Source organism: Argiope bruennichi, chromosome X1 (genome assembly GCF_947563725.1).
Source record: "Argiope bruennichi chromosome X1, qqArgBrue1.1, whole genome shotgun sequence".
In the NCBI taxonomy this organism is placed as follows: Eukaryota; Metazoa; Arthropoda; class Arachnida; order Araneae; family Araneidae; genus Argiope; species Argiope bruennichi.
In genome coordinates this window covers 99,053,113-99,070,084 of record NC_079162.1, presented here as the reverse complement: position 1 = coordinate 99,070,084, position 16,972 = coordinate 99,053,113, and the positions used below count along the sequence as shown (strand labels likewise).

The following is a 16,972-nucleotide window of genomic DNA, read 5'->3' as shown; positions in this document are numbered from 1 at the left end:
ATCATGTAGCTACTTTCAAACAAATATTAAAGCAAAATATGAAATAAAATATTAACAGATTTCTTGGAATGCCAATACATATTTTTTTCAAAAGAAAACAAGCCCTCCTGTAAATAAAAATTTATATCTTGCATTGTTCTATAATAATAAATTTTCTTTAAATCAAGTAGCAGCATACTTTTTTTCTTTTAATAAAAATGTATCACATTGTTTATAATTATTTAACTTAATAAAATTAAGAAAACATTGCTTTAGCTATATTTCAGCTAGATTAAAAAGGCTGTTTTGAATTTAAAAATCAGTATACTGACAACAGCAGTAGCAAAGCAAAAACAAAAATCACATTTTTAGAATGCATATTATTTTTTTACCCACAGAAGAAGCAATGAAACTTTAACTGCAGATCACTTTATATTTGCAAATTTCCAACAAAATGAAGATTTGTTTCAATTTAAAATTCTAGATAAAATTGTATAAAATAGTTAAATACTTTAAAAGTTTTGAAAAATAGAAAATCTTATTTCAAATACAACAGCAAGAAGTACAAACCAACTCCAAAAGTAGAAATGAAGGACCCACAAAAATACAAATGAAAAAAAAAAAAAAAAAAAAATGAGCAATTGTCTAAAAAGCAGTTGAAAATTTTCTGTGTGCTAAGCTCTTTATTTTGACCAATTAAATGAGATACTCTTGATAGTTCAAATTTTATGTAATAATAAGTGCACAGATTTTAAATTCAAAGATTTTTTTTAATGTTAGTAACAGGCAGTTTCATTTTTATCTGTTAAAAAATAAAGTAGGATCAATCAAAAGACAAAAATAATCTTGTTGGATTGCTTGGCATATAAAAAAAATAATATTAATAAAAACTAGCTAATAATTTTAAAAGAATTTAGAAGAAATAATCAAAAAGGGATTTTCTAAAGTTTTTTTTTTTTTTTTTTTTTTGAGCAAGAAAATTGATTAAAAAATGTTTTAAAAACCTACATTTCTATTCATAAGATAATAAAAATGCAAAGTTAGTGCAAATAAGTTATTTATGAATTCAAAAATATTTATAAATTAACACATACTTCTCCTTTTTGTCTATGCAGTTCAGCTAGTTCATCTTGCAAAACACTGTGCCTCTTTTCCAAAGTATTTCTCTCTCCAGATTTAGAAGACCTTGAAGATAAATATTTTTAAGTGTTAATTAATAGAAAAAAAAACAATTTTAGTTTCAATAACACAAGCGAAGTTTTCTAAAAATATTAAAACAATATTTGCAATAAATGCCAAAACTTTTCATATGTATATTTGCAAAGATATTTGAACAATCATTATGATGAACATTAACTCTACACATATGATAGAAAGTTGAGAGAAGACTTCTGAAACAACCTGCATCTCTCTGAAGGTATATAATAAAAGTCCCGAAAATCATGTTTCATATCACTTAGTTGCCTTTTCAAATTTATTTTTTTCTAATTATTAAACTTTATTAGTAATCTATCCTCAAAGAAATTCCCTACTAACTGTATTCATATTGGTATATGAAACCATCTTTAAAAATTATGAACTTGGATATGCTATTTACAGTCAGGCTTTCAGGAACATTTTTCATTACATAGAAGGTTTTCAAACATCAAATGAGTATCTTTTTCATGCACTAAGCCAAAAATGGCAAAAGTGGATAGGTTCCATTATAGAAATTTTAAAATGATTGAATAATTTTGATTTAAAAAAAAAACAGTATGACAGATAAAGACTATTATTACATTTCGCAAAAAATATCCGACATACATTTTGGTGTAGGAAACTTTCTCTTTTCAACATTCTCAAAATATAGTATCAAATCGTCTCACATTTCGATTTTCAAGCATGTGCATTCTCTAAACATCTGGTTCTGCAAAAATTTAAGGAAAGTTTCACACTTTCTGAAAATTTTTGATAATTCTCCCTACTGAATGGCGAATCTTTGAATAAATAATGTACATTAGACAAAAAGAAGTATGAGTTCTATGTGGATATTACTTTACCATGCATAAATGCACTGTTGACAACATATAAGCTATAATTACCTACATTTATTAACAATGCAGAAAATTCATTTTGCATTTCATCAGTCAATAAGACAAAACACTTCCTCCTTATTAGTGAACAATCCACTAACACTAATAGACTTTTCAAATCCAATTTTTCTATAGAATTACGAAATTCAAGTAAAATATGTTTGACTGTGGAATGGCCGACGAAAATTAAAGCCAAAGATTTGGTTTCAAACCTCCTTTAATTGCAAAACTACATAAATAAATAATTTGTTTTGCTAGAAAAGATTTGTTGAATGATTCGTCAAACATTAGATTATACACATTAAAATCAGCCAAATATTTAAATAAAACATTCATAATGCATAGTGAAACGCTAAATAAAATCGAGATTTTTTTTTTTTTTTTTTTCTTCAACACCCAAGGTGAACTTTTCCGCAAATTTGCTGTATTAAAAAATTTCTCAAAGTTTGAAATATCTTTAGAAATTATATGAATAATAATTCTCCAAAACTTGAAAAACCATTTTAGTTTTGCACCTAAGTATTGTGATGACACAATGAATGGCATTATAGTATTATAGTATACGTATCTCCAGTTGCTGGGTTTCTTGAAGATTGACAGTTATGATGGTAATCCTACTTGTTCCCCTCCCCCTTTTATGAAACTACCAGAGAAAAGATTGATGATTGATGCTTATCCATATCACGCTTCTTTATTCTTATTGGTGGAATCCTCCAGGAAAAATCGAGTTACAAATTAGTTTTTCTTTTCATCCCCCCCCCCCTTTCCAAATGAATGTATATTTTGCCTATTTTTGAAGGAGTCAATGAAAAATTAAGAACTTTTTCGATCACTCAGGTACAGCAAAATAAAATTCAAGCACCATGAGAATCTTATTATTAGATAAATAAATCTTTGTTCTTTAAGGCTGGTCTGCATATATAAGGATTTTTCTTTCTCCTACATCAGCAAAATAAAAAAATAAACGTGACCAGAATTACATACAAGATTAAGCAAATCTCGTATATAAAGTAGGAAAAATTGACTTTTCCTTTTAAGTTCTTTTGGAAAATGTAATATAGAACACAATGCATAGCAATCACTTTTTTTTTTTTTTTTTTTTTTTTTGTTGTTTAAATGAACAGAAAATCAGATTTCTTTTTCCTAGCTAGCTGCGATTAAAATTACAACTGAAGAAATAAATGTTTAATCCCCAATTTTAAATAAGAGATAATAGATAAAAAGTGGATTATTTTGAAGCAGATGCAATTGATTATATAATTGCTTGCCAGACTAGCTTACATTGTAGAATAATGGAAAATATTTCCCTCCTATATCGCAGCATTATTTTGATGTAATATCCTAGAAGTGTGTAGGTAAATCAGAATCCATTTAAAACTAAATATAAAGAAATTCTGACAAAATACATACCCAGGTTCGACGTTACTTTGATGTTCAAATATTTCTTCAAGTCTAGCACTGGAAACAATTAGCCTTCTATTTTCTTTTTGAAACCAGTCAAGTGATTCATATAAATTGTTGGCTAAAATAAAAAATTAGTTAATTTTTAATTAGTAAAAATAGTATATATATCTTCAAACTTAGACAAAGAATTCACAATTCACACACCCTTTAAAAACCAACTGCACTTTTTCATTCTTAAATAAGGTTTGATTGAAAAAAATCACCATCATTTTCAATTTTGGAAGTTCAACCATTTTTTCACTTCAAATTTAAAAATATAAAATATTAATCTTGTCCATGGTTTTCTAATTGCTAACATAATTACAACACTTACTCAAGCTCAAATAATTAGCATGGGTCAATGGTTCCCAAAATATACAGTGTGTTTAGTTAATGGAACAGCAAACTCAAAGATTTGTTAGTAGTCATGCAGAAAAACGAAAATTACATTGGAACAATGTGTCTCACAAACTACTTTCAAAGAGTGAAAAGTACGAAAAATCCATAAAGTGTTCTGAGACTAGAAGGCATTGTCAACACGTATAATGCACATGACGTGAACGACAGATAATTCCCATGCCATGGAAATCTTAACAGAAGTTTAAAGTCAATGTGTGGCTTCGAATCCTCAATTACATTTCTTGAGGCAGTACACCCAAATGGAGAAACGTTCCTCATTTTTCTGCAACACATCTTACAAAAAATGCTGTAAAGTGTACCGGTCGCAGTGCAGCAAGGCATGTGGTTCATGCATGATGGTACCGCAGCATATTTTTCCAACGAAATATGTAATCACTTCGATATCATGCATCTGTTACGGCCAAAGTCCGAAGTTCGGTCAGTTCGCGTTTTGGCCAAAGTCCGAAGTACTTGCAATTAATATTGTATATTCTACTTTGGCTGGCCATTTCGCGAAGTGGCTGAGAATCTTTAACCAAAGCCCGATGTGATAATGGTAGATTGATCGGTAGGCGGGACATTAAACAGAATACTTAAAAATAAGTAAAATGTACTCATTCATGAGTACTTCATGTTTTTATAATAGCTCAGAGTACAATAGACTTAAATTTGAGAAATGTATGTACTGACTTTTTGAATACGTACAAGGATTCGAATTTGAGTATGTGTTTTTCCAAATCTGCAGAATTAATGCAAACCTAAATCTCCAAAACGAAATGCCGACTGACATGGTTGGATCCAGAGAGATTCGAACACAGACCGTTCGATCTGCAGCCCAATGCGCTGCCAACCAGGCTAACTCGTACAAGAGCGGTGTATTCCAAGAAATGTTTTAAGGGTGATCGTCAATCTTTTTCTGCCCCATAGACCTAATGGTATATTTTCCAGATTACATTCTCTTTCGAAATATCGAATCATAAAATACGAACATTTTTACAAGGGAAAAAACAATATTAAGAGTATTAAAATGAATACAATGACATTTATGTAAAAAATATATTGTAGATGAAAATCGACAGATGGCACCAACAAAGAAATGTCTTTAAATAATATTAACAAAATTATTTTTCCTTCATATTTGTTTTAATTAGCCCTTATATTTGCTATTTGCCTTTGCAAAAAAATCATATTTTTTGATGCGATATTTCGGGAGGCAATGTGATCTGGGATCTTTAATATTAAGTTAACTATGTAGCAGTAAAGTCTAAGGATCACCTTTAAAGGTAGTTGACAAATTCAGTACTCAATTTACCTTTGTATTCATACACGATACGCAACGCATTTGCTCAAGATATAATTCGTCATTTTGAAGGACGCAAATCTAATCTTCTTCACGCTATCACGTTGTTACAGCATATACGTTCACTGAATAATTTCTGTTATGCTTTAATATGAGTACAGAATAACATGAGATCTTATTTTTTATATATTACAAGCTTATTTTTAACTGAGAGGTGTAACTTATATTTGAACTTGTTTCTGAAACAATTGTACTTAAAAATAAAAAAAAACAGTACACAGAAGTTCATTTTTAACAGCATATAAAACAATCTGCTCGTGATTTCTTTCTTCCTACTTGGGCCGATCGTCCCAAGCCACTTCGCGAATTGGCCGGCCAAAACCCGAAATCAAGAAAAGATCGGACATTGGCCGGTAAGTTTACAGCAACGTTGGCCAAATCGCGAATGGCCGGCCAATTTCGGGCTTTGGCCGTAACATATCCAAGGAATAGGACTGAACGCGTAGGACCCATTGCTTGTCCTCCCCGTCCGCCGGATCTGCAGCCGTGTGACTTTTCTCCACGAAGTCACCTTAAACCACACGTTCATACAACGCCCATGGATTTAATGGAGAATCTCATCGCCAGGCTTGCCATTGCTGCAGCAGACGTCAAAAGCATACATAGGATCTTCGAGCGAGTCCAGAAATCGTTTTTACGCCGTTGAAGACTGTGCAGTGACGTTCAGCGCTAGTCATCTTCAATTACTTTTATAATAATTAATCAAATAAATATTTTTATAGTAATTTAATTTTCTTCATTCTAGTGTGAAGTCGGAACATGCGTTTCTAGCGATTTTCACCCTTTTAACCTAGTTTATGACACTATATTCCACTGCAAATTTTGCTCCTCCTGATTTTCACTAATATTCCTCCGAGTGTGTCGGTCCATTAACAGAACACCCTGTGTGTATATATATATATATATATATATATATATATATATATGCATTCCCTTATCATTATTGATATTATAAAGAGAAATAAATGAAAAAGGAAAAACAATGTCTTTATAGCAATAAATAAATTATGTCAGCTTAAAATAATTTATCAACATGTGATCCTTAATAACACAAGAAGCATGAAAAAGAAGGAAGTAATAGTGGAAAAAATTAATTATAAAAACTTTATCTTACATTAATATTCACAAATCTATTCAAAATATTGAAATAAAAATGTTACATAACCTCATATTCTAAGCTGCTTTCAGAAAACCGATTAAAATTTAGTTTTGATGGTTATATCTTCCACATTAAATTGAAAATAAATGTAACTCTCTAAAAATGCACAATTTCAATAAGGAGTAAAGGCATCAAATGGAACAAAGATTGAAAACAATGACAACTTTTAAAAATGCACTGGATGTGGATATCATCAGTCTTAAAAAGAACATGAGAAGAAAGAGGTAGGAATGGGAAATAATTTATATTCATACTATAAAATTTCATTCTTAATAAATAAGGAAATAAACAGACCTACCCAAAAGTAATAAAAAAAACATGAAATGAAACTATGGATTAAGTATATAATGAACTAATAGCACTGCAAATTGCAACTAAAGAAATCTAGAAAATATTTAATACTTGTCATTTTTTAAAAATTATAGAAATTCATCCCGAATCAAATACTTTCAATGATGCATCTCTGCCGACATTCACAAACTTTTTACAAAGCTAATACAAATATATTCATTTCCAATCAAATAGGCTAAGCTACAGATACACCACCAAGAAGTGATATAACTAGCAAATAATTTATGATAAATAGATTAAGCTCATCACTGTCTGAGGTCATTTAGTATCCAAAGAAATACTCATTTTTTAACAGCAGCAAAAAACATACAAAATTGCCAGTTTTTATAAAAATTAGACAGAATTTTGTGTGAAGAATTTTATAAGCAAGAAAGTGTCGCACTAGTACACAATGGATTTTGGGTGGGGGGGGGGGGGGGTGGGGGGGGATAAATGAAGGAAATAGCTGCTTAAATGATAACAGATGAAATATATCTTATTATGCAATTAATTGATTGCAGCATTTAAGTTTCTTAGTTTCTAATATTTTGTATACATTAGCTTCACAGAAAATTTTTATAAAAATTAGGAAAAAAATCAAAATTATTCAGAATAATCAGTAATTTCAAAATAACCCTTAAATGCATTTTATATTATGTCTAATATAACACAATAAAATTAAATCCTAATAAAAAATTTTAATTAAAATAGACATTTACTAAATACTTTCATAATTGTTTATAATCAGCATTGCTTGGTTTAGTAACTCAAAAAACATTAACATTCTACACCCATTAAAAATCTGCTACATTGTATAATGGAATATTTTTCAGAAGTTTTTCATTAAGATCTGTTCACCTTAATGCCAAATTCTACAGCTCTATAAATGCAGCTGAAAGCTTGTCTATTTATAAAAAAGTTTTGTTTGGAATACACCCCACATTTTGTCATCTTTTTATTTAAAACAATTACTTATTGATGTATTTGGATAATAAGCATGCATTCCAAGTTTTTCATCTGCACTTTGAACATAAATTGAATATAGTGTCAGCCTTTAGAAGCCCTAATGAAATCAAAATACAATTTTATTTATCATGATACATAGATGAAATGCATTCTTGGAAAAATTGCTGCTTTAGAAACAAAGTATTATTAATTTTCAGAACGATTGTTTCATCAATCTATCAGCTGTTTGTATTGTTCTAAACAATTTGAAATGTTCCTGAAAATGTAGCAAAGTGGTATAGAGAAGAAACATACAATTAATTCAATATGAAATTATATAAATGATTATATATGACTAGATATAATTATTTCAGCAAAATTCTATAACTGCTATAATTTTCATAATTTATTTAAATACGAAAAAAATGAGCTAATTGTTTATAAATAATAAAGTATCAATAGCATTTTTTAAAATTACCATTTGAAGATTTCTCATTTCTACTATTTGAAAATATTAATATGAATTCTTCAGACATCAAAATTGATATTAAGTGGTAAAAAATATCTGACGGATAGTATTAAATAGAATATACAGTTTTCATTATGTTGCCATTTGTAAAACAGAAATGGATTAATTATGACTTAAATACTTTCATGTATTTTAGTATTAAAAACATTAATTTTTACTAGTACTTTTCCTTCATCTGCAGTGTTTTTTGCATCCTTTTAACAAGTTTAAACTATTTTCAGCGAGTTAAATTATTTTACTTATTTAAGCTAAATTTTATTCCATAAAGCAAATTTTTAATTTTCTTTCCAACAAAATGCTCTTTAAAAAATTTTCATGATAAAATTATCTTTCTAGTGAAAGTTTGAATCTTCCTTTAGTTTAAAATAATTTCAACTTTTTCCAATATTTAAAAAGGAATCTTGGATTCTATTTCACTTTAGCTATATTTTCTCAGAAGACATTTCTATTTTTAAAAAAAATTCATAAATCTTCAGGAAACTAAAGAGAAATCCCTTATTTCTTAAGAAGAAACAGAATCTACTCATATATTTATCCATAATATTTAGAAATATTTCACTCATTGCCCATTTATTATAAGACAAATAAAATCCTCTTTCAAAATTATGAATTCATTCTTATTTGTCTTCACAATGAAAATTTTAGAATATGACCAGCATCCTTCATTGTCTGCAGACATTATAAAAGCTGATAAATGAAATTTTTAAATCTTTTATGTTGATTTTACTATAAATGAAAATATTATATTAGTAATAATATAGTATCGTAGCAGTTACATAACTCTACTACCTTCTCTTTTGATACAACAGATGACGTTACTTTATTAACATCAAGTTATATTTCCCATGATCCTTCTTGGTGATTATTATTAGATTGTATTCTAAGTGGGTGTCATGTATTTTCATGTTCATGTTTGTTTTATCCTGTGAAATGTGGAACTTAAAAAAAACTGCTAAAGTGAAACTTCTCATCTTTAAATACCTACTAAATAATAAGATAAAGAGCACTAGGTAAAGAATAAAAAGAGAAAAAAAAATTTAAAGCAAAACAAAATACCAGCTGTTTCAACCATGGTTAATTGAAGATGGTTATAACATGCAAAAGCTAGAAATATTTCCACGGAATAAATATTAAAGAAAAATTGTGAAATTTTTTTTAAAAAAAATAACAATTTATACAGAAAGAAAGAGAAAGCAATGAAAAGAATCAACAAAACAAGTGCAAATCTCCAGTCTGTGTTATATACAATTCTATGCAACAATTTAAAACATTGTCCACTCATGTATATAAGTTATTTTGTCATGCATATTAAACAAGAAACTTCAAGATTTCTACAGCATGGTAATTATTTTTTTGCAAGATTATGGGTTTTTCAGATTAATAAAAAATTTACCACATATACTGCAGTTCTACTGAATACTACTCAATTTTTTCATGATCAAAAATTTACAAGAAATAATTACAAAAAGATATATATTTAAATCTATCACAGTCCTAACAATATAAGTGAATAGATGACTTATAAAAAGAAAATTACTTCAACAATTACAAAAGGAATAGTAACTCCAAAGCCTGAGTTATCACTGAAGAAATATTTAGACCCATTACACAACTATTTAGAATTTTTTTTTCTTTATATTCCAGGCTATATCATATTATATAATTTCAAATTATTCATTTTTTAAATAATTATTTTCAAATTCAAATTGCACTTTCAACTTCTGAGTTACATGATTTAATATTTCCCATCGACTTAATCTGCACTCTAAGAAACCAAAAAGCTTGCTTAGCAAAAATTTAGGGAAAATTTCCATCCAAAGTGATATAAACTTTGAATGCACTTACATCCCCTTCCCCCACACTTTCTTATTAAGCACCCATTATGGCCTAGTCAGGATTTTTACAAAGAAATCTTAATTTCTGCTGAAAGTTCAGCCACTTCTTTAACAATCATGAAAGACAAAGATATTGTTTTAGAGAACTCACTGCCTGCTTCTTTTACCAGAAAGCCATCCCATATTATATTTATGTAATGTTATTTCTGAAAAGTAGAAGGCAGGTTTGAAGACATAGACGAAATGTTGTATTTTCAATTTTGTTTTATTCTCTCCTGGGAGACAGGCATGATTTATTTACAAGAAGGCACAGTGCGGCACAAAAGCAGAAGTAAAGAGGAATGAAACAAATGATCACTAGTCTTATATAACATGGGATTTCCGGCCACATGTTAATTCAATACACGTGTTGACCTTTGTCAAGGGCAACGAAGGGGTCACTTTCATTTGATACATAGAAGTGATTGTGCAGTAATTTTTACACAGTTTCAATTAATTAAACAGAAAGTGCAATTGTATCAGGAAATAAGAGAATAAAATTACTATGGGCTAAATTAAGATAAAGTTTTGGAAATTAATTTGGTTTATATTAAGAGTTTAAAATATCATTACACACACATATTATACACACACACACACACACACACACACACACACACACACACACACACACACACACACACACACTATTTTAAGGTGTTAGGAAATAACAAAATATAGGTTTTAAATCTGCCAAAAACACAATTAAAAGACAAATGATCTAATTTAGCAACATTGATCATTTTCCTTCTGTTCCATATATATATGCCAAGGAAAATTCAAAAAATGACTCATTTGCCCTCTGATACAACTAGCTTAAAATTCAAATAAATTGTGGTTCTAAAACAGCTCCAGGTTAAAAACTTTTCATTAGTTTGAATAGAATTTGAAAGTGAAATAAGAATAGAGAGAGAATGAAAATAACTGACAAATAATTGTTCAAATTTTAAAACCAAGTGAAGAAAGTTGAGAATTGTAAGCATTTTAAATTTTGCTGGAATCAGAAGATTTATATGATTTTGTCAGTGAACAGGTAATAAAACCGGAATCCGATAAAAAATAATGAGATTGCAAAGAAATAAAAGCACAGGAAATTATATCAAAATTTGAAGATAAGCCAAGGAGAATGCCAGTTATGGGCCAGAAAACGTAAAAATTGTTGAACAGGCTAGTAGAGTTAAGGAGAGTATTAAAAGTTAGCAGTCATCTGTTACAGCAAATTTTGCAACAAAAAAAATTGATGAAAAAGATGAAATTATGATTATTTATATGATTACTAAAGGTGAATATTCTTTTTCATTTAAATTGAAGGTATTGTAAATACATTAAATCTGCAGCAATTTCTGAACAGATGATTATAACTGAAATCTAAATAACTTTACTAAAGGTACTGAAACATTTCCACATTAGGATTATAGTTATTTCCAATAAAACTAAGTGTTTGTGTGACTTGTCAATTATAGATAAATATATCATAATTAAATACTTTTTTTAAATGATACCAAGATATTAAATTTAATAAACATGTTTTCATTAAGGAAATGTTGGCCAATTTGAAATCTGACAACACTGAAAAGAAAAATGCTTTTAAGATAAATATTTAAATTGATAACAATGGGAAAAACAATCCATAGATTGTTAATGAACATGTTAAAGCAACAAAAATTGTTTGATGATTTGGTAAAGACAAAAAACTTTGAAACAGTCTGTTTACTATAGTTAATGCCCAAGGAGTATAGTCTCCTTATGCCACTTTCAGATTTAACTTACAGAGCAGAAAATGTATTTTTTTTTTTTTTTTTTTTTTTTTCCATATACAGTTCAAAAGCAAATAATTTGTATTGACATGTACCTTTACATAAATAATCATGTATAAAAAGTTATTATGTTTTCAGTTCTGTAATTAAATACAAAAAGTCATCTCATTCAATTTAAAAACTTTCTAATCTGAGAGTTACAAGAGTAAAATGATTAGCTTTTAGAAGGTGCTGGTTTTCCTTTAAACTGCCTTAAATTGCTGGAGAAGTTTTCAGTCATGAAATTGCATGTCATAACAAATTACTGATAAAAATCAAAATTCCTAATACTAATAAATTCCATAACCTATAGGATATCTTATTTATCATTGAAGAATTTGAACATCTTTGCAACAACCACAAAATCTAAAATCAATTGTTCAAAAGCTTGAATTTGCCAATAAACCATTTTATAAAATGCATATTTTAATTGAAAATATATTAAATCAACTGCTATTAAAATTTAAACTAATTACAGAGACTAAAAAATACCTTTTTACATCATATTAAAAGCATGAGTGGCTTAGTTGGTAAAACACCAGATACCTGATCTGCAAGTCACAGGTTTGATCCTATCTTGGCCAATATGAATTTTCCCTGATCACAGCTACATACATACACGTACACACTACACTAGATATTTGAGGATTGGAAATATGATTATTCAATTTTAAAAATTATGTCTGCTAAATTTAATGGAGCTCCTAGACATATTTAACAGAAATCTTTTATATCAATTATAATATTAATGATCTTGATGGTTTATTAAGATGATTTATAAAGAAAGAAACTTAATGACTAATTTTTTTACTAAGGTGTAATATACAACTAACAGAAATGAATAGGGGTTTTTAAGGAACTTATTTTGTTATCTTTTACATCTTGAGCAAGAAGAAGAGAAAAAATTCTTCTGTAATGGCAACTTTGACAAAGAAACAGGAAAATGCTATTTTGGATTGTCAAATGACTGAGAAGAAAGTATCTGCAGTTTCTCTTGATTGTCCATACATAGAGTTATAATTTTCTTCCCTCATTAACAACCAAACGAATCATCACAGGATGAGGGAAGAGAACATTGAAATAAAAAGATCAATTAAGTTATTAGAAGAGAAACAGATTTATTCAGCAGGAGAAATGAAATCTTTACTCCTTACTTGTAAAGTAGGTGTAACAGCCCATAAGCAAAAGTAAAATTCCCAATGGCACTCAAATTCCCGCACATATATCTCCCATTAGGAAAATTTTATAAAAGCTAGAAAATTTTTATTGGCTTTAAATTCTGAGAAATTATTACTTTTGATAAGTTATTACTTTAGATAAAAATTCATTTCCATAGAGTAAGATAAATTTTTGAGCTTTTGCAATACCAGTCGATATATATTTTTCTATATACAGATAGACAATATACAAAGAGAAATAAAGACCATAAGATGTCTGCAAGAGGGGGGGGGGCAGAATTCATATTGATATATCAGATACATGAAACAAAAAGTAAATGTTAAGATACAGAATGTAGCAATGTTATACATAGAAGAATTTCTCTCATTTATATGGCTTTGCAATGTCACAAGCTTTCAAGAATTTAGCATCAGTAGCATTATTTTCAACTGTAATTAAAAAAACATCTTTACACAACTTCAAATATGTTTTATCCTAAAAGTAGTAGCTTCTACTAATAAGAAAATGTTTGGAATAATAAGATTACAGAATGACACAAAGAAATTAAGTTTATGGATATCTGGTACTGATTTATACAGCTGAAGTTTAGAGAGAATATGACATAGTATGACCAATTTAAAAATTAAATTACAGATATACTCATTATGTAGACTTTATATGGTATTGTTTTACTAAAATTTCCATGAGCATAACACTAAAGAGCATTTAACATTGTTTTTAAACTGGGAATAATTAATATTCTTGTAATTAAATCATCTTTTAAAATAATGATAATTTCAATTATGTAAAACCTGTGCCATCGAGAAGTGAAGTTTCAATAAAAATACTTCCCTTTATTTGATAGAAATGTACTTATAAAATGCTCCTAATTGATAAATTTAAGACAGAGATTCTAACAATACTTCTTGGATATTTTGTCAAATACATATAAAAAAGTATTTTCCGTTTACTTCAACAACAATAAGATTACAGAATTGTCTCTCTGAATAACTTACATTAATACAAAAGGTATTAACATTTTCAATTCTTGGGTGAATGAAAAAAATAAAAAAGACAAAAAAAGTAAGTACAATAAAATCCTCTTAAAAATCTGATTTATTAAATTCAATGTTTTAAATACTTTTATCAATTCACTATTATCTTTCATAAATGCAATTTTGTTGACATTCGATTTCTACATTGCCCATCTTATATCCAAACATGAGTTTCCAGAATGGTTTTTCAAAAAACAAGTTAGATTTATAAATCAAATGAAATCCAAAAAGCAGCATATTTTTAAATATTGCAATTAAAGTTTGATGCACAAACTTTTTCAATTCACACAAAACAAATCAAATAAAAATCTATCTTAAGATTTGTAAACAAAACACAAAAATATTCTACTTCTCTTCCTTCAACTTTATCAGTTTTTCTTTATTTCTCCCATTTGAAACTTATGCTGATAAAATAATCTTTTTCTTTTATTTTTATCTGTTTCAGAGAGATGGAATAATGTTGTACTACTTAATAAGAAAAGAAATTGTATGACAGCAAATCCTACTAAGCTAAATAATCCTGATTTATTCTTTTAATCAAAAAATCTTATTTTTTTATTACCTCTGAAAATAATAAATGCTTGTTATAATGAAAATTTAATTTACCTTTAAAATATAAAATGAAACTAAATTTGAAATATGCAGAATATATAGATACATTACAATAGTTGATGTTTTGTTTCATTCTTAATGCAGGCTACATGTTTTTGTGTCATACAACTTCAGTTATTATGAGATTTCATCTTAAAAATGAAGCTTCGTACATATTATTTTTTTAAGCACACTTCACTGTCTTGACTTTTGTTCGATTGAATTTCCATTGTTCCCATCATTTTTGTTGATACATAAGATCATCAAGCACATCCCAAACAAATCATCAAAAACATGCATTACACACACAATACTTTCAAAGCCCTACTTTATATATAAATGAATTTCTTTAAGGAAAATGCACTAAATTTGTTAGAAATGTATTTTTATTGTTATTTTTCCATCATTTGCTATAATTAGTATATCAATTCATGCTACTGATAAAAAAAATGAAACCAAATGAAATATTAATACAATGAAATGAAAACACTGATTACTCCTCTTTTCTACTATAATATTTTCTCAGAATCTAGCACTTTTACTTAACTCTTCAACAAACTCATGATTGAATGTATACTGTTTAAAACTATATGACAAGATCTACATATGTATATGGTTATATGTGTATACGATTTATTACACAATAAATATAAAATAACTCTTAAAACTTCTTATTAAGACTAAATAAAAGACAGATTGCAGATCTGAAATCTTAAAAATACTTTTATTGTAAGCATAAATGGAATCAAACAAAGAACATTTTAAAAAGAAAAAATATGTTTAACTAAAATGCAAAAAGGACCCAATTAAATATATTAGCAGAGCAAAATTTTAAAAAGCATCTTTTAACTTAATGACCCTTGTATTTATATATTGTTTTCTTTTAACCAATTTCTATATTCAATTACTTCAAGCTTTGAAATAATAGGTTAGAAGAATTAGGTTTTGAACAAAAGAAATTTTTTTATTTTCATTGAAACATCTTTTTTTTTTTTATTAATGCAAAATTACACACCATATGTTACAATTAATTGCAAACATATTGCATCATTGAAATCATTAAACAGGGAGTTGATAACCTTAACACTTGTTATGGCATAGCTTTATTATATGAAATAATTTTAATTTAGTAAACTTATCTATGTAATTCATCTTGTAGTATAACTATATAGTTTATCATTTAATCTTATAATGAATAAATTTCCAAATTTTTAAAAGTAGGTGTCAATATAAAAAAAAATTTATCATATGTCATGCAAAACAAATGCAACAAGTAGTCAATATTACTAGCTAGCTTTAATTTTATGAACATTTTCATAGGTGATGAAAAAGTGAGATAAAATTCAACATCAATATAAAAACAAGTGATCCAGAGAGCTACACACAAGATGCTCTAGTATTATTAAAAAATAACTAAACTACATTATTAAGGATAATTTTCTATCACCATTCCAATAAAGATAAAAATTGTAATCATCTAGTATAACATATGAAGATTAATGACAGAAATTTATATTCCTAATGAAGTGCATTGTTCAAAAACACATATCAATAATTCACAAAAAAATTGAAAAATGTGAGAAACATTCAACTGTAAGACAGCTGACAAGTCATTTCAAAAATCAGACAGATTAACAATCATATAAATTCAAAGATTTTAACACTGTCATAATAATTCAAGCGACTTACTTAAATGTACAATATCTTCGTAGCGTTTTCTTTCATTTTCGTTTCGTTCATATAATTTCTTTAACACTTCCCATTTATACCCAGAATAATTTTCGTGGTTTTCCATTGCGGCACATGATGGTTTATTTACAATTTTTTAGTGGTGCTCATTTTGATTACGATACGCCTATCGAATAAAATGTATTCTGCTAGTGATAAGTTCTCCATTAAGCAACGAAGTAAAACCGGTGTTAAAGAAAGCAATCTTGAAATTCGAAATGAATGTCTTTGGGATCTTAAAAGTGCAAATAATCTTTATTTTATCTCAAAAATATAAAGTGTTATTTCTCACATTTTATTTGAGAAGGATTTGTTTATTCGGAGGAAATGTTGGCTAATTAAATATTTTTTAAATATTTGTAGTAATACTAGTACAATAAAAATAGACTAGATAAAAAAATCAAGTTAGAAATTTCGATAGAAAATGTGTGGAAAACACATATTTCCATGATAGTTCCGTTCACTAGACGTCATTTTGACGCCTTCTTCGCATAATGACTAATAACAAAAATAAAATGAAATCTTGCAAAAGTGTCTCCTAATCATTCTGTGGA

The 16,972-nt window shown here is 27.8% G+C and overlaps 1 protein-coding gene across 1 annotated transcript in view; it reads right to left on the bottom strand.

Annotated features, from left to right (window-relative positions):
• LOC129958385 (autophagy-related protein 16-1-like) overlaps positions 1–16,637 on the bottom strand; it is a 50,867-nt gene extending 34,230 nt beyond the window's left edge. Inside the window, exons 1-3 of the mRNA XM_056070847.1 lie at positions 16,380–16,637; positions 3,462–3,573; positions 1,074–1,164 (exon numbers count right to left, since the gene is read on the bottom strand). Coding sequence (XP_055926822.1) covers positions 1,074–1,164; positions 3,462–3,573; positions 16,380–16,485 — 309 coding nt within the window. The 5' untranslated portion in view covers positions 16,486–16,637. The remainder of the gene's footprint in view (positions 1–1,073; positions 1,165–3,461; positions 3,574–16,379) is intronic.
• Positions 16,638–16,972: the final 335 nt, after the last annotated feature.